Genomic DNA, 19264 nt, shown 5'->3' with positions numbered 1-19264 from the left:
AGAGAGGTATTCCTTATCTGCAGACAACCTGCGATGTTAATCTGGGGCATGCTGTACTATGAAATTGGATACTGAATGTGTCCATTTGAGTCTGGCCCTGTCGTTTTCTTGCTATCAGGTATCTGGTAGCTTAGCCTGCCATCCCCTGTAGAGGCACACTATTCAGTTCCCATCTTATCGTTTCCTCTCCATTCTTCTATTAGGCATGTCATTGTTCTCTTCCTGTGCCACATTTGTTGCAGATATGTTTCATATAGTAAATGCTTTTGTGCCACACATCTGGGTGCTGTAGTGCATGAGTGCATGCATATGTGCAGGTGACACCCTCTGGTGGTGGCCCCCATCACTACCGGGCAGTAGAGCCAATGGAGCGGTGCCTGCTCGGGGGCCAGGTGGTGCAGATCCCACAGGTGCTGTGCGAGCAGGAAGCGCTGCTGCGGGCCGTGCTCAGCATCGACACCTGGAACAATGTTCTCTCCGAGGCGCACAAGATACGCCTCATGGTGCGGTCCTCCCCCTGAAACTTCCTTTTAACTGTGACAGCAGTTAAGGGCACATTGGCTAGTTCTGCAGGATTGTTGGTTGTATCGCATAGAGAAAGAATCTAGCGGAGGAAACATTTAACAATGCTTTATAGATCGATGGTGCCCTCTATGCACAGCAGTGCAAACTAGTGGTTACACTATTTTCACTTCAGCAAACTGCAGTGATGTCATCATTGCATAAAATGTACTGAGCCAAACTAAAAGGGCATCATAGTGATAGAGATTGTTAAAATTGCTGCATATAGCTCCTCATTTACTTCTTTGGAAGTGGGTGACACATTGCACCAGTTATTCTTAAAGCCCCTGTAAAATTAGTTCAGCTGGACGTGAACTTAGTTGCTGACACAATTTTGAAAGTGAAGGTTGATTAAGGACCTTATAATGAATGTAACGGTAATGCGGCACTCAATGTGTCCCTAAGTGTACATTCTAAAACAGGTTCAAAGTTACCATTGTTTTGGCAAAGCTCTGACTCATCTCTTCATGTTGCTGCAGATTTCTTCTTTGGCTAGACAGCAGCATGGGGAGCACGCACCTAGCAGCGAAGTCAGTCGACGTCATATGATCTGAGTGCCTCTGAATGTGTGCGTAATGGTGGTGGGCCTTTCTGTTAAGCTTGTGTCATTGAGGCAGTCAGAGGGTGGTTTTAATTATGGCACAAAAATTACTCGGGTCATAGAGTTTGTGCGCATAGATATGGCAGTTTTAGAGCACGCAGCACATCATATCTACCGGGATGTTGTCTTTGCTGAGTGGGACAGGTGACAGTTTATAGGAAGAGCCGGCACCGAGACTGTGTGTGGGTGTGATGTAAACGAGGATTTGCAGAAAACATTGTTTGCCATGTAGCCATTTTTTTTACTGACTTTTGTGGGCCGAATAAATGACAGGCTCATTTAAATTACTTTGTTCAGAAGTATATGCAAAGTAAGTGCTCTTCGAGCAAACATGGTTTGACACATTTCCTGAATGTGCCTCGTGTTTAATTGTACAGCATGAAACTGCAGATTTCAGTGTTTTGTGCCATCGGTAACAAACTAATGGCATAGCACACCTTCATATCCTGCTCAAACTTTCCTTGTACTTTTTTGCCAACATAAGAGGTTTGAGAACTAAACTGAGGGCCCCATTTTTTTATTGTGATGCTATCACCTGAAGAAACTAATAGCTGCTTGCTCTAGAAGGCTTTTAAATGATGTTTTATTGCCCCATGTGATGCACATTGGTCTGCAATATGTAGATGGCCTAGTGCCCTTGACAGTTCTTAATTAAGGAAAAAAAAATTGTTTCATGTTCTTTGCCCTGGGAAAGCATCAGTAGTGTTGATGCCTGTAATTGATTTCCTGGCTTTCTTGTGTTACGAAATGTCAAGTTTCTGGGAATATAGTTTGTTCTTGTTTTTCTGATAGGAATGGGGCACTAGTTTATTCATACAGGCCAAGTATAGTCTCTCCCCAGTGTCAGAAGTAGCATCACATGGACATGCTCAAAGGCAGGCTCTTTCCAGGGCCTGGCAAAGTTTTCTTGGGCTTGTGAATTAACCACTGCCATCCCATGCTCTGACTTTGCAGGAGTTCCTGCCCAACTTTGGTGAGAATGACAAGGAGGAGAAGGTGGAAACCCTGCAGTGAGTTTCCTTCTCCTTCCACACAGCCAGAGCAAGGCAGATCATATCTTGGCTTTCAAACTCAATTTTCCTCATTCCTTAGAAGAAAATGGGAAGGCTTCCTGGGTTTACATGCGAGCACATTAGCAGCATTCCCCGTCACAAATCCCTCTCAGTTCTTGTTAATGAGATTAGTCTGACTTCCGAAGCATGCTCCAGATTATATTGTGGCCACAACTATACACATACACATTGTTTTGTGATGAGGGAAAAACGAGGTTAAAATAAGAGCTCAGAGATGGATGCAGTGGAGGAAGCTCGTTGGATCTGTGCAGCATGTTGTGAACACAAATGTGGGGAAGACAGAAAATCTCAAATCGACAGATGCGCCTTGCATTTTCTCTCCTGCCTACATGCTTATGCAGTTGCCCGCTGGTTTCTAGGCTGTACTTACTGTCGCACACTGCATCGAAACTGGTAGGCATTCACCAATAATTTTATGAACTGTTCGTGCCTAGAAGCTCAATGCTTTATGCTAAATCAAAACTACAATGTTTTAATCACTGCCGATTGATCTGGTGGAATGAATTCCTCGTGCATTTCTGACACCAATACAAAAGGAACCGTTGAAATCAGAGCATGCAAACAAAAGTTACTATGCTTGAGAAATTCAGTATTGGATGAAAACATATTTAATTCATCTAATACCCTCGTTGGGTGCTACCAAGCAGAACCGGGCTTTGCACTCATGCAATGGAAGCTTGCTTGCAATTGTTGCATCACCAGGGCAGGCCACAGTCACACATTTTGACGAAGTCGTCCTTCCGCGTACGCACCATGGACAGAGCGGAGGTGAAACTGAACAAAGGAAGTGCCCCGATGTTTCTTTGTTGATAGGATTGGAAAGCACACCAGCTGTCCCAACTTTGCCCCTCGTTCAGCCTTTTCCTTCATATATTCTGGCGAGTCAACTAACTTTCCTTCTTTAAAGCACAGCTCTTTGGTGCCCGTTCCTGCGTTTCGTGTTATCGCCGTTGGTGTTGTCCCTTGTAACCAGGCTCTGCACTGCGCATGTGCACACCACTGCAGAAGGCTGACTGTGTGGAGCAAGAAAACATGTGCCCGCATCACATGCTCCCAGCATAAAAGTGAATTCTGCCTAGAACACCAGTGAACTTTGATGCGTTCAACGGAACGTTGGCTGTGTTCGATGCAACACTCGGTAGCCGGCACCACCCGAGCCGAAACGCATAGCCACCGCCGTTCACCACTGCGAACCCCCTGCCTATAATATAGTTTATTCTCTGCCAGTTCTTTCTAAGCCATGAGCGAGGCAACTGGTGGAAGTCCTTCGTCTGCCACTGCGTGCACAGTTTCTCCGCTTAGTGCTGCCGCTGCCTTTCCTATTGTAGCCCAGGCCTCATTTGCGTTTGTCAAAAACTGTTAGTGGTGTGTTTCCTGAAAAAGAAACGTGTGAAAAATAGAAAGTTATCTGTAATTGTACATACATGTCTTGCTCGAATTCTTTGCCTCAATTTATTGAAAACCTGAAAAAGCTTTGCATTACGAATTAATTTAATCATCGGCAGTTTTTGTTGCTGCCTTCTCTATGCAGTTTGAACAGCAGTCAGCACTTGCCTTTGCAACAGTTTGAAGCTAAATGTAAAATGTTGCCCCTAAAACTGTCCTTAAGTAAGAGTTTTCTCTCACTCTTGCACCTTCGTTTCAGATTTTGTCTCTTGCGAAATGTCTTGCAGCACTTAAACTGATAATACATTAGATTCACTTCCTGAGAAGAAAGGAAAAGTGTTAAAACTGGACACTCAACCAGTCGGAAATGCAGTGCAAAACCTAGCTGCTGCCTAAAATTGCCACTGCGTTTCAAGACCATTGGCTTGAAAAGCGCATATCAGGAGAGAATTAAAACATTATTTAATACGATTTCGGTGAACTTTTGAGTGCTCAGGTACCACAATGTCTGGTGCTATGCAGCCAATGAATAAAAACCACATGCGTGCCCTATGATGCAGGTCCCATTAAGCTATGTGTAACCTTGCATGGCTATCATGGTTGGCAGACTGTTCTCAGCCGCAGATCCTTTGCAAAACTCTTGAAGTCAGCTCCTCTGCACAGCAAAAGCCTCTTCACCATGGCGACTAAACCTGTTTTGAGGGCCGAAGCTGGGTGCAGGGCAGGAGACGTCTATTGTGACAATAATGGCAACGTCCATTTTATTCACCTCTCTGTCTATTGTTGCTGCCGCAATTATGGTATTAAGAGTCCATCGGCAAAGCCAGTTCCTTGCAAGTGCCATTCATATCGCCCTTCCCGCCCCTACTTCCTCCTCGTTTTCAAAAGCGAAGGAATTCTGCTCGCCAGGTTTGTGCAGGACATCAGGCTTGACACAGAAATATTCTGCACTGCACCCAACTTCTGCCCCCAAAATAGGTTTGGCCGCCATGGTGAAGGGGTTTTGCTGTGCAGAGAAGCTGACTACCAGAGTTTTGCAAAGGGCTCATACAGTGCACTGCAAGATTTAGACTCGGGTGGGGTCAGCAAAACTGCGAGCATCGCAGTGCAAAATTGGTTTAGGTCACTGGCTGAAGGTCCTGTGGCCCTGTTTACATCCACTTAGGTCAGAGACTGGCCTAAGAAAATGCATGATGTGGATATGACAGAATCACAACTGGCTTAACTTATGTCAGATTGCAACACTAATTGAACAAAACTAAATTTGCTTGGCATCGTAAGGAAAAAAAATGACATACACACATATGTGCACTGCTTCTATGCTAGATGGCATAGAATATGCAACTTGTATAATGGTGCTGCAAAATCGGTGAAACAAGTAGTAGATTGAATTATGTGGTTTAATGTCCCGAAGCTACCCATTGACCATGGGACTGCCTGTCTCTAGTGACGAGCATTTTTTAATTTCTCCATCGCAATGTGGCCATTCTGGCCAGGGTTGAATCTCAAGGCTTTGGGACCATTAGCTGAGTGCCAAAGCCACTGCAGCTGTTGTGGATCAGCTACAGTCCAAAAAGTATTCAATTTTTGTGTGTGTGGAACGGGGCAGTGGGCACATTTTGTAATTTTTTTGCGGAGAATTTTTGAAGGTAACAGATTCCTCTGGCTGTTTCATTTTTAGATGCACTTTCTAAAGTGCTGTAAATATAAAAAATTGAGTTGGCAACTGTATTTTGAAGTTGTCACATTGGGCCCTGACTGAGCTGTTTTGGGGTGTATTTCTTGTGCGGCTTCAGGACTCTTTTTTTTTTTTTTTTTTTTCCCCCGGCAGGCGGCTATTCAGTGGGTGCAACTTCAAGTTTGGCAACCCCATCCACTGCTTCTTCTTGCGACTCAGGGGTGAGTGGAGGACACCTTTTGTGGTTCAGCTTGCACTTGTTATGAGGAGGGGCCTCTGTACAACCCTATTGCTTACCCCTCCTTCTTTTTCATTATGAACTGCCTAGTTGGCTAATTGAAAGGGGCCGTCAGCAAAAGTCCAGTCTCATGACCTTGGCCCACAGGGTACTGAAGGTTTGCGTTGAGGAAATAATTGATGCATTTCACCATTTCGCAACACTGCTGCTTCTTCAATCAAGAGCGTAGGAAACAGACAGAGAGCAGCTTGTTCTCAGCATAAGTAATACAGTTAAAACTCAATTTAACGAAGCTGAGGGGTGCCATGAATTGTTTTTGTTAAATTGGGAATTTTGTTAAATGAAGTGACGTCATTTGGTAAATTCAATTATATAGTGTAGTGGCATCCAGAAAGCTACTGTGACATCATATTGACAAAACGTAAATATGCTGAAATGAAATTGTGGCGTGCAGAACAAACAGACACCACTAGTGCATATGAGAAGAAGCAACAACGATTGTTACCTGAACAAGAAGAGCCCCAGCGGACTACAAATTTATCTCCAGGCAGAGAAGTCTGTAATCTTCGCTTGAGTGCGCTTTGTAAGCAACGGCTGCTTGGATTCCTCATAAGTTTGCAGTGCGGCCAGCATATCTTTCGTTCTCTCGTTTATGCAGCAGATGATGGGCATCCACCTCTTCATTGGTCATCTGGTGAATTCAACTCAAAATTATAAACCTTGTGTTGCACGGCACAGCTTGGTGAAAGGGGGACAAAGACTGTGATATTGCTGCTCCTCGCAATCAATAAATTTTTGGCCATTCTGTCCAAAACATTGAAAAGTTGGCGCTCTTCCAGCTGCGTGTCTAGAAAAAAAAGAAAAAGGTTCGTTAAATCGGAACGGATCACAAAACTGTTCTCATTACTTGAGGTTAATCAGCCATTGTATTCTATAGGCCTATGAGGCGGAATCGAGGTATCTTCAATAAATCGGGTTTCGTTAAATTGAGTTTTGAATGTATCTGTGCTGCACTGGTATGTTTGAATGGCGAGTTGAATGACATTTGAATAGGGATGTGTGGAGATCGTTTAGCTCAAAGCAAATAGCAAATCCTCTCAAGTAATTTCACAAGTGGGCTTTGCTGCATGTCATAGTTCACGAAAACGAGAATGTGGAGCTTGAGCTAGAAGAGTTGTCAAGGTGACAGAATGAAAGCTATCGGCAAGGGCTTTAGGTATGTAATACATTATGCAAAAATGAGAATTTTCCCATTGTGATTGTTCAAAATGGGTACTTGGTTGTTTGTTTGATCTCATATGGTAGGTACAGGGCAATAGAAAGAAATGTATTATCCAGGGTGGCGCTTTTGCACTCTGCAGTTTTCATTTATTGTCATTGTGCTTGTTATATGACGCACTCAGTGATGCCTCTAGTGTGTTCTTGTTACTGGCCATGTACAAGTGCAACAAGAAATTTGAAGAGCAGAGTATTCTCTGTGCACATTTTGTTTTCTCTTTTTTTTGTCACAATACTGCACTGAAAAGTCTGGGTGCTCTGGCAACTGAGCTTTGATAATGGCCATCCACTGTTCTATTTTTGCAGGTATTTTTGTTTCTCGTAATTTAAATGTTGTTATTACCACAAGTGCCACCCGGAACATGGCTTATAGATATATAGCATGTGTGCAAGAATTCATTTTTAAGTTGAAAGAGTTTCACATTGGACTGGTTGGTTTCGGTCATGATGTATTTCATTTTAGTTCTTTTGAAGACCTTTGACACTCGACTGGACGCAACACCGTGTTTGATGTTTTTGAGAAGTGCAGAAATGTAATAACAGCACTAAGTTCTCTCTGTTGTGACAAGTTGAGTGCCAAAGTTTTTTGAGAGGCACAAAAGTGAAGCACCATGGTCATATTCAAGTGTACGGAAAATGTCAAGTTTGTAGCAGTGTGCCCCCTCTTCTCCTCTGTTTCCTACTGTTCCAGCCGCTTGCCGCAGCTGGAGGTAGTTGGCACGATTACTTTTAGTGGTGGACTGAGCCATGCGTTCGTTGAACATGTGGTGCCGCTGAGCTGCAGTGTGTTGTCCGTTCCCCTTCTCCTCCTCTTTGTAATGTGCAGATGGACTGCTGGTGCCTGACATTGCACGCACAGCGTCACTGGTGCGGAAGGCTAGCTACCGGGACTACCGGCTACACCAGCGGCGATACCACTGCCGTCTGCTCCAGGAGGTCCTCATTTCCCGCAAGGTGAGCACATTTTTTTTCCCTCCTCCTCCTTTTGAGAGAACACAAGTGAGTTGATGACATCCTAGCTGAAGTGAAGAGAAAAATGTTTCAATTCAATTACTATACAAAAAAACCTCATGGATGGTTACCACTGTTCAGCAACGACTGTCGGAGGTGTGTCTATTTAATGGATATACAGTCGAACCCGGATATATCGAACTCGAAGGGGATCGCGAAATAGTTCGATATATCGATAATTCGATATACAAAAATCGGCTTGTGACGGCCCTTACAATGCGAAAAAACGATACCGTATTTGTCGCGTAATCAACCCACTCGCATAATGAACCCACCCTCCACTTTTGCACTCAAGAATTTGAAAAAAAAAAAAAAAGAAAAAGCGTTAAGGCCAGCTTGCTTACATGCAAGCGATTGAGCGATCGCAGCAACAGAGCGAAAAATTTCAAACTTGTTGGAACTGCGTCCCTCTCACTGCTCGAACCACCGCGGCAGCTCAAAACAAGGTTTCCGTGTCGCCGCGGCAGAAATCGCGAGCGTTTTCACTTGCATGTCCATGGCGCGCGTCACTCCATTTCGGTCGTCTCATCACAGCTTATTTCTTGGCAGCGTGCCAAGATGCTGCGCAGCTATAATGTCGGGGCGCGTTTATCTTTTGATAGCTCCTGCGGTGACTGGGAGCAAACTTGGCAGAGTGCCCGTGATGGCTTGATTGCACAAGCCTGGTTCGATTTATCACGCCTCATGATCGCAGCAGCTGACGCATGCTTTCGTTGATTCATACATGCAAGAATAAACGACTCCCGAAAAAAAAAAAAAAAAAAAAAAAAAACGCCAGCCGCTTCTTAATCTCCGAACAGCACAACGATAAGAAAGGATGACTCGCAAAAAAAAAAAAGGAGAGAGAGAGCTGCCGCTTTTTAACGTCCGCAGGCGCCATAGCCACGTCAGCCGCCGCGTGCAGAGGGTTCGCAACAAACGCTGCAGGAAACATCCGACGCCTGTCTGAAAACAGGCTGATGGCTTGGCGCATGCGTAGCGCGTGCTGAAGGAGAGAGATAGCTCGGCAAAAGGATGGGCACACCCACGCACATGGCTTGCAAACGTCATGTGTTGGCGCGCGGGAAATGATAATTGCAGATGCGCGCCTTTGGGGAATGGGTGCGCCGCTGCCCAGACCAGCCGTCGCCGAACTGTCCCCTCTCATTCCTTCCGCGCGTGGCTTGAAAACGTCACGCGGCAAACGGCCAAGGGTGATGCGATCGTCTTTGGGAAAGGCACATTTTCCAGTGCGTGGTGCGGAGTTCGATATATCGAACGCCCGGTGAAATTAAGTTCGATATATGACGCGGCTTTCCTATACTTTTACATGGGATTTTCAAGGGGATATTCTGTGAGTTCGATATAACCAAAATTCGATATATCCGGGTTCGATATAACAGGGTTCGACTGTATTTTGGTGAAGAGTTTGAGCAACATCATGTCTGCAGTTATTGAGCATTTTTTAGTTTTCCCACTTAGTGTTTCCCTCTAGTCTGCTGTACTAGACACATGGCACCACTGCCTCTGATCCATCTTTGGGTGGCGCTTTGCGCAACATTTGCTGCAGGTGGAGGGTGCTGCTCTGGACATGCTTTTCTTTCTCCCTCCTCAGTATCTCCCAACCCCTCCTTGGCAGCCACCCTCTGGGTGCCCATTTCTCGCACTGCCCTACTCATCCCACTCTCTGTTTGCTCGCCCTCCTTGTCCTTCCTCCATGATGCTCTGAGGCTTCAAAAAGGCCAGGCGTTGTCTGCTCATATGGGCAGCATTGACTTCTCCAGTGAGAAGATGTGTCAGTTTCATAGTGAGCAGCCTAGAGGCTACCAACAGCTCGGTGCAAGGCCAGGGATCAGTGAGAGCAGGGCACTGGGCGCCCGACTGAAGACTAGGGTTCCTTTCTGCTGGTGGCACTGCCCCTCAGCAGCACCACCAGCAGCATCGACCAAGAACAAGGCTCATTCTTTCATGGAGCAACCGAGCCCTCATTACCTAAAGCAAAAATTGCCAGCCCATTTATTTCTACAACTAGATTATTCCACTCTAGGAATGCATGCGTGCTGGCCCATGTTCTGTTGTACAGATTGTGAGGAAACTGAGTTTTAATCACGTGTGTGTTGCTGTGCTATCACACAGAATGGCAAGTAGTGGCATGTAATTACTGAAGTAACACACATATTCATGCTGGTTACATTGACATGTCGCACAAAGATATTGTTACGAAGACGGCGAACCGGGCAGTGGCGCGGGGCGGAGCGCTCGCGCTAGTCCCGCTGGCCATTAAAGCATATTTCATCATCATGTCATCACGCAGTTGTTTCTGTTGTGTCGCCGTGTTCCATCGCCGTGTTTCATATGCCACCACGCAACAATATAATCAATACAAGATGTGCTTCAGGTAGTGTCTTGAAGTGGGTTATTAACAGTTGTGACCCCAAGTAGTTTGTGCATGAAGACTGTGCATGAAGACTGGCAACCATTGCGATTTCTTAGCGGCGACATTTAAGTCGCCGCTGGTGATGAGGGGAGCACTGCGTCTTCTTCCGTGGTTAGCTTTCTCACCTGCTGGTTCTGAAGGTGGTCGCATTCTCATTGAAAGCTTTCTTTGCGACTGGCAGCGGCACTTGTGGACGGTTCCGTCGATGACGGTGCTGTTATGTGAGCTCATAGCTTCTTAGCATAATAGGTGGCAGTTTAAGAGTGGTACACGCAAATTTCAAAATGATCGTTCATACACGAGTATACTGCTAGAACAAGTGGGGCCATCTGGAGGCATGGGGGCATGCAATGCAGACAAAATTGCGGTGCACATTAACTGCATCTGGTGGCACCACTAAGGCACCAGCCAGAAGTTTTTCAAAGCTAACAACCTTGAACCGTCGCAATTCATTATTGGAGGTAGTATAAATTAGAAAAGACTATTCACAGTTTGACACTTATTGACATGCAGTTATTTTGAAGTAACACTTTCTACAATAACACACAAGAGTTTTTAAACATCCTCTGATAGTAACCGGTCGACGTTGCGAGGAGGATCTGCCTTGTGGGATGGAATCGTTTTAGGCAATGGGTGCTGAAAATATAGCTGGTAAATGCTGGAGCAGAGACAAGGTTGAGCGCTGAAACTTTTGTAATGAATTTTTCACATGTGTATATGTGTATGTTGTAGGGAAGTGCTAACATTCAAATTTTAAATTTTACAGTTCATTTCTTAAAACCTGTAACATTGCATAAACCTCTGCGATGCTTCAGGCAGCTGACACCAATGTCGCTGTACATTTTTGGCCAACATCAGATTACTAATGCTGTTGCATGAAAAGCTGCCATTTTCAAGACTGCGGGTCTTCAAATGGCCGACGCCAACGCCAGCACCATCAAGGGACAGTTTCTTTCAACATGGGGGCACTAACGCTCTCACATTAAAAAAAATTGACAGTCATCGAGGGAGGCTACAGGATTCACTCGTGAAATTGGAAAAAAGAAGTGCAGCTTAAGACTGTGTATCATTGCGTTATGCTATAATACAGTCAAGATAGTTTTTTGGCCTTGAATGCATGTGCAAAGAGTGGAAACACGTACCAAGTGCTTCTACTGAAAGTGTGGTAAAGCCTTGTGAAGAGGCTCCATTCTACAAAAAGTGGAAAGCCCTTGACACGTGTGTTTTGTCATGATGAAGGAACACATAAGTGCAGGGAACACCTATTAGTGTCAGAAGTGCGAAAGAAACAGCCAGCGACCTACCAGTCAGCATCCTAAAGCAGTACGCGGCTGTGCTTGTATGGCTGCTAATGCTTGCCTGATAGCCATCGTCACTGTGAGTTGGTGTCAAAGCTCAGAAACCAAAATTACGTGGTCTAGCTGCAGTGGCCTGGCAGTGCTGTGCCTCCTATTATCCATATACGTGCCGTTGCGTGCATGCCTGAGATGCGCAAATACAATGCACCATTTGATAGGCAGGATTTGTGCGCAGCCGCTTGCGCTGTCACCCCAACTCTGCTCATTTTTCAAGGGCCCCATGTGAAATTTTGCGAGTAGACTTTCGTGCATATTGTAGTTAACCAAAACAAGATGGCGGAGCACATGCTAGCTGAATAGGGAAAGTGATAAGATGAGTACCTTGGGTGTGGGTGTTAAACGAGTAACATATTGTGAACCAAACAAAAAATTGTACTTCGCTGTTTTTCAAAGGAGGTGGTCAGTCATTTTGCTCTCATCACCTGTGGTTTGTTGGTCTGTGATAAAGCAGCATCCGAGCTTGGTTGGCCCATGTGACAAATGATGGTGCAGAACAGAAAGCAAACAGGACGCTCGTATGCGGTTTTCCTGATACCTTAAACTTGGTCCTTGGATAACTGGCCCATGTAGCGTGTGGCTCACCACTGTCAGATTCTTGGAAGTTGCTTTGGTATTTTATCGCTGCCAAACATTTGGAATTTTGTTTTTGGCAACTTATGAGAACATGATAAACCACGCCTTCTGTGCTACAAATTGGTTATGTCGGTCCAAAATGCCGGGTTTGCAGTGTAGGCCACTGTAGTAGAAAGGAAAGAAAACCAACTGTTGGCAACAATGGAGCATAGCACCTACGGTTCTATATCATGTCCTCATTAACATTCGCATCAGTGAAGGAAATGTAGTGTTTTACTATATTGAACGTGCCTGAGGCATCGAAACTTCTGAGCGTTAATTTCATCGTATGGCTAGCTCTTTATATTGAAAACAGCCAGTTTGCTTGTTGAGAGGGATAGTGTATGGCACTTGTGAATTTGGGTGGTGCTTCACTGCAAACTGAAGTTAATTCTTTAAAACAATGGAAAGGGTGGGCAATAGAGATACAAATTGGGATTGCTGTCTTTATTTATTTATTATTATATATATATATTTTTTTTTCAGAAAACATGAAGTCACAGGCTTGGTTGCACCAACAAGCCCAACTTTTTTTACACTTATTCAACTTAGTTGTACCTGATTCTGTAGTGTTTTGACTTGGATCTATGCTGACCTTTCGTGGGGGGGGGGGGGGGGCCATCTTTTATGCGTCGTGCAGCGCCTGCTGGATGCCAGCCTCGAGTGGGGTCCCTGGGGGGGCGTGGCCCCACGGCCGGGTGGCGGGGCCGGCAGCGGAGGAGGAGGTGGGGCTACCGGTGGGCTCCGCCAAGTGCCTCTCGCACAGCGCACCCGTTGGCGCTACTGTACCGAGCTGCAGGAGCTGCGTGACCGCCTCGGGGAACCACGCACGTCGGACGAGGACGACCTCTGCTCAGGTGGGCACGGTGACAATGCCTGCCATGTTTCACACACTGTCTCATTTTATCATATCTAGACACTTCCTCTTTTTTAAGGGCACTGGATACAGAAAGGGTACAGCAATAAACGCAAAATAAATCATCATCATCAGCCTGACTATACCCACTGCAGGGTGAAGGCCACTCCCATACTTCTCCTATAACCCAGTCCTGTGCTAGCTGCATCCACGTGGCCCCTGCGAATTTCATAACCTCATCCATCCACTTTCTGCAGCCCCCTGCTATGCTTTCCTTCCCTTGGTATCCAACTTGTTACCCTTAGCGACCATCGGTTATCCTCCCTTCATGCTACATGTCTTGTCCATGCTCATTTCTTCTTGATTTGCATTAAAATTTCATTAACTCGGGTTATTTCTCTGACCCACTCTGCACACTCTCTATCTCTTAACATTATATTTATCGTTTTCTGTTCCATAGCTCTCTGCGTTGTCCTCAACTTCAGTAGAAACCTTTTTGTTAGGGAGATTGCATGAAGCGGTGCATGCTGAGTAATCCGCCATATTGTTGTTGCTGGCAGCAGACGATGCAGCACAATGTGCGCAGACGATGCTGGCGCGATCGGACAGGCCGACTGTGGGTTCTTCACGATTAAAAAAATACTTCTGCACGAGTGCAAGGAGGCAAAGCATTCCTCTAGCGACGCCGACACAAATGACTCGCATGGGTCAACAGACGCGAAATCGACGCCAATCTGGGCAAGCATAAAACTTGTTGCCAGAACTAGAAATCATGAATGAGGGCGATGTCGAAGGGCAGCCACAGACCCAGACGCATAGTGCAGTCAGTCGTCCGCGCGTAGCTTGACTGGGTCCGCGTCGCACTGCTTTGCATTTCTTTATAGGGTGCCAGATCTTTCGGGCGCAGCATCGACACATACATTCCTCAGGAACTGTCGGCAACCTACACACACGTAAGGACAGCGCACAAACAGCCATGTGTTCGCTCGGTGGACAGTTGAAAACGACAAGGCGCTTGATCAATTCAGCTTGGCTGCGCTATGATAGCTAGCTATGCTGCCTGCCATCCACTGTCGACAACATCATGGTGAATTACCCATCGTACATCGCTTTATGCAAGCTCCCTATAGGTGAGTACACAAAATTTTGTACGGTTTTACTAATTGTTGAAAATATAGATGTTATTTTTTATTTATTTTTATTATTTATTTATTTATCAAATACTTTCGGCTGCCCATTAGCGGCCAAGGCAGGAGTGGGTACAAGCAACAAAAAGGAACATTAGTGGCATTCACATAAGCTGATAAAACTAGCACTGTTTGTGAGGCAGGGAAAGCAACACAAGCTAATTCTCTTTCGATGACAGCAGAAAGGATTAACAAGGGGAAATAAAATGTGCACATACACAAGTATACACCAGTTTAAAGAACACGGAAAAAAGAAAAGAATACAAACGTAGGGTCATACACCGCAATGTAAAGCATTGAGATATGAACAGTTAGGGTTCAGCTTCAGTACGCGAAGTGGGGAGCAAAGATAACAATTAGTATTTTGCCACATGGTCTTTAACAGCAGTCAAGAATGAATCAATCGACGACAAGTTCACAATCTCTTTGCTATGGTTTGGGGAAACAAGGAAGAGCGATATGCATTAGTTCTAGTCTGAAACATTTCCACCTAGTCTCTCTTCTTCTGTTAAACTGCACAGCATTTGCAGCCGATGAATCTTTCGGCGCGTTTCAAGTGTTGGCATGCCGTCACTTTCATTTAGATTGGTAACCGATATGTACCTGCCATAAGCTTTGTAGATAAATCTTATCGCTCTTCCCTGAATACCATCTAGTGCATGAATGTCTGATTTAGTGTGCGGATTCCAAATGGCATTGGCATCTTCCAGTAAGGGTTTTATTAGTGATGTGTATGCCACAAGCTTGGTATCAGATGTCCAGTTTAAAGCATTGCATGGGCAGGCTACTGCAGCAGTGCTGAATGGAAGATCATTTAATTCCTTGCCATATCAAACATAGGAAGCAACCGTCCTTTCATTAGTTCAACTTTCAGCAGAACTGTAGAGTTTGTTATTTCTCTTTCGGCCAGTCCATATCTCCACTTTTACTACTGCGTGTGGGGGGACTACATGTGTTGAATATTCCACGTGCCGCTTCCGCTATCGCAGTCTTCATGGCACAACATCTGGGCCATCCCACTGACTCCGAGGGAGGGACGCCGCCTGTGTAGGACATGGACTGGAATCGCCCATCTTCCCCGTGGGGAATGGCTGTGCGCGCCTGTGTTGTATGTTGTGTGGTCGGTGGGTTGACGCGCAGAGGGTGCACTCTCTTCAAGGTCGGAAAACAGGCACTCAGTGACTCTGAAGCAGTGCAGTGCTCCTTTTCGATACTCTCCGGCCAGTTCCTCTTTGTGTGCAGTTGGACAATAAACGATATGTTGTTGTTGTTACAAAAAGTTCTCGCTAACGTCATTGAAAAAAGAACAATTTCCTTGGTGCCGAAACCTGGGAATAAGCGAAGAACAACAGCAACTTGAGGCCAGCGATTCTAACTGCAACGGACGACGGCGATGGAGTGACTGCAGACAAAGAGAAAAGTGATGCGCGCCGAACTGAACCAACTCAACGGGGAACTTGGAGGACTAACAACAACGGATGACCTCAGCCCCCAGCAACGAGACCTCATCGCAGAAATAGCAGATGAATTGGACATTGTTTCGAAAGATCTTAAACAGCTAGATGCCCTGATTGAGCCGCATGTGCATGACGAAGGCCTCGCGGAAGAATGCAAAGGTGTTCGTCAGTGCCAAGCTATCATGACACGAATGAGGACAAGGCTTCGGCGTTTCAATGAAAGAAATTCTAACTGTGCAGCAAGCACAATGAATGCAAAAGAACCCACGACAAGATCACCTGCAGCCCGTTCGGGACAACTGAGGTTGCCTAAGCTGGAGCTTCAGAAATTCAGTGGCAAAAAGCTCGACTGGCAACCGTTCTGGTAACAATTCCGGCAAGCTGATTACGACTTGGCGTGACGGCTGACGCACGTGAGATGTGACTGTCTGTGGCTTTTCGCTCAATATTTATATAGTTCCCACGAGCGTGCATTTCACCGGAGTTTCCATCGCCGGGTGTAGATGACGCTTTCGTAGCTAGGACGGGACATGAGCTCTGGCGGCGAAGGCAACGAATTGCTTGGAACTTTCAGTTGAAGCCGTCAGTAGGCCTATTATCGTTGCAGTGAAGACAAGGGTCGTGTGTTGCCACCTTTGAGCCAGGTGGCAAGTACATCCTAACAAAGTTATTCGCCAAGACGTGGCGCTACTGGTTGGTCTCCCCCACTGGTCTGGAAAGTTGCTCGGAATGGATAGAGCATCAAGGCAAGGAATGGTAAAGACTCTGCCGGCAGCGCTGCAGAGGAAGGTCCTAACATAAACTGCAATGCCTATGGAAAGTGGGTGCAAATTAGGGGCAGTGCATAGGCACTGCCCCTAATTCCCTCAATCCTTCTTTTTGTTGGTCAAAGAAAGGCCTTTTGCTGATGAGCATGTACTTAGCAAGCTCATCCATCATTCTGTACAGTTCCTACCTAGGCAGTCAGGCACTGCCGTTATGTGGGCCATCTGCTTCTGCTATCCTGGACTGGTGTCAGTGTAGGTTGTAAGCAGGTTTGGTTTTCTCATGATTCCATTAACTGCGTGTAGCCTGCTTGAAGCATCATGGAAGTTGATTAGCTCTTCTTGACACGCTAGCACTGTGATCTCCCCTAGCACACTGTCTTCACACACCTAGAGTAGAATAAAATTTACCCTCTTGTGGTGGTGCATATGTTCTGTATGTGCTGTCATCTGTGGATCTGAAAGAATAGGAATCTGGGTTGTCTTGCAGGCTGGTGAGCTTTTCTAAACCTACCTGCAGGTCAACATTTGAGCTAGAGAGGGAGAGGGTGCTTCATTCACCAGGCAGAAGTCATCTGGGGGCATACCTGGGCTTGTATATAACTCATCACAAGTAATTGTTTTGTTGTCATAAATGAAATATTGTAATGCATTTATTACTTTTTGTAACATGTAACGGTTCCTGGTGATCTGGTTATTTGTGTCAGCAGTTGAAAACTAGTAATTGTTACTTTTTGTTTCAAAACCAAGCTGCATCTAATGATGTAATATTTCAGCACCTCAATTTGCTGTCTAACACTTGTGCACCATGGAATTCTGTAGTATTAAATCTACACACTGATCGAACTGTAAAGAAGCCATGCATACGAGCATGATAAGATGTCTGCACGTGCAAGCTCGAGAGGCCTACATTGCACTAGCTCAGGGTTTCACACTTGTCATCAGCATGGAGCAACAGAATATCATGTTTAATAAAATTGGGCTTTGCTCCCGCAGGATGCAAACAACAGTGAAATGTAGCTTATTTTGGAACTTTGGTTTGTGCGTGAAGTCCCAGATCTTAGATGTATGCATCAGGATACTCTTCAGTGTCACTGCTGATGTATTCAAAAGAAAACATGGGAAAAAGGATGTCAAAGAAAACATCAAAAAACAAACTGCTGGTCAAATTACCAATGCCAAACATTTTAGGGCAGATTACCAATGTATTTGCTGCAGGTGACTATAGATAATGCAAGCTGCACCAGTTGATTGTTTTCCCACTCTATTTGTGTCGTGCTATTAAAGGACGGATGAAAATTAGCGTAGTAAAGGATTGCTTCTGTGCAGTTATTCATCTCATGAAGCAGTTGTAATTTTTTTCTTTATACTTGCCTATACTAGCTTGTTACTTTTTTTTCTGTAATATATACAGTAGCATGCTTGGCCTATGAAAGTGCGAACATACGGTAGTTTTTGAAGTAATATTTTTATTATACCTAAGCTTTTAGAACATATAAATAAATACAACAAATATATGTGCACATCAAGCTGGCATAGAAACTAGTACCTTAAAAGTACAGAGTAGTTGTCGTGTCCAATCAGTAAGAATTTAGACTCATGTAGTCGTCGGGCATTTGTGCAAAGCTGTCTTGCAATTTGCGCACTTGTGGCGCCATCTCTAGGCAGTGGCATTCACTCGCCGAATGTCTTGGTGTTCATGCTGTCGGCATTGTGATTGCTGTGCGCAGAGGGTGGAGGACCTCCAAAGCTTCTGCGAAAGTACCGGCGGCAGGTGCACCACTTTGAAAGCGCCCTGAGCCCCGAACTAAACAGGGTCCCATCGACACTGGCTGCGGGACCCCAGGGACCCCACCGGTGTGACACGGGTGAGTGGGTTGGCAAAATTTGCTTGTTACAGCGAAAATTTTATAAGGCTCATCAGAAGGAAAAGCCATTGCTGGAAGTGTCCACAGAATCTGTTGCTGGAAGTCTGTGGTCCCAAAAGGTCATGTGGCATTGTATGGACTTAAATCATGTAATGATGTCTAGTCATGTGATGTTGTCAGGCACAAAAAAAAAAAAGGTGGAAAAAGGTTTGTGATTGCCATGTGAGTTACATGCTACTTTGTACTAATCATGTGATGTCATGTCAAACTCGTCATAAAAAGAAGTGCCATGGGAATCAGGATCACAAATGTGCCATACAATTCAGGGGGACTTGCAAAAAAGTGATGACTTCATACTGCAGTCATGTGACAAAGTGTCACATGATTTAGAATCATCAGCATCAACAAAACACTAATGCTTTTGCATTTCTCTAGAGAAGTGAGACTTCTGCGCCCCAAAATATTTTGTTTAACATCACGCTGTATTGGGCAAATTGGAAGTATTTCATCTTGAGGACCAGCACAAAGGAGATAAAGGACCAGCGAAAGAGAAGACAACATGGTTGCTGTCTAAGAACTGAAGGTTTATAGGAAAAAACAGAGGAAATATATTAAGGAGAATGCACGTGAAACCAAAAACAAAACACGCAAAGGATAACATCAAGGATTATACTGCATAGGACTGTACCCCCTGGCGTATTTTGTGCATTTTGACCATGGTGATTGTTCTCACTATTGTCCAGCACAAAGTGAATGGTGTCCTAGTCTATTTAGTCCTAGTCCTGGCTATTTATTGCAATAAACTTGTGTGTTTGATTACAAGGTAAAAATTATACATGGCGCTTTGCTCACATAATGGAAAACTATCAACCAAACTGCTTGAAGCACAAATACCTAGTGTCCTGCTGTGCGCCTAGGAT

The 19264-nt window shown here is 45.1% G+C and overlaps 1 protein-coding gene across 2 annotated transcripts in view; it reads left to right on the top strand.

Moving 5' to 3' along the window:
- Positions 1-19264, top strand: part of LOC146187003 (nuclear factor related to kappa-B-binding protein) — a 94626-nt gene that overhangs the window by 4482 nt on the left and 70880 nt on the right. For both annotated transcript variants that reach the window (XM_084607542.1, XM_084607541.1), the window contains exons 2-7: positions 318-503; positions 2117-2172; positions 5453-5520; positions 7642-7769; positions 12853-13069; positions 18207-18344. In XM_084607542.1, coding sequence (XP_084463668.1) covers positions 318-503; positions 2117-2172; positions 5453-5520; positions 7642-7769; positions 12853-13069; positions 18207-18344 — 793 coding nt within the window. The remainder of the gene's footprint in view (positions 1-317; positions 504-2116; positions 2173-5452; positions 5521-7641; positions 7770-12852; positions 13070-18206; positions 18345-19264) is intronic.

The sequence above is a fragment of the Amblyomma maculatum genome, chromosome 6 (genome assembly GCF_055883805.1).
Source record: "Amblyomma maculatum isolate TAMU_Amacu chromosome 6, ASM5588380v1, whole genome shotgun sequence".
NCBI classification, from domain to species: Eukaryota; Metazoa; Arthropoda; class Arachnida; order Ixodida; family Ixodidae; genus Amblyomma; species Amblyomma maculatum.
Note: the sequence above shows the minus strand (reverse complement) of the source record. Positions and strands in the feature narration are given on the sequence as shown.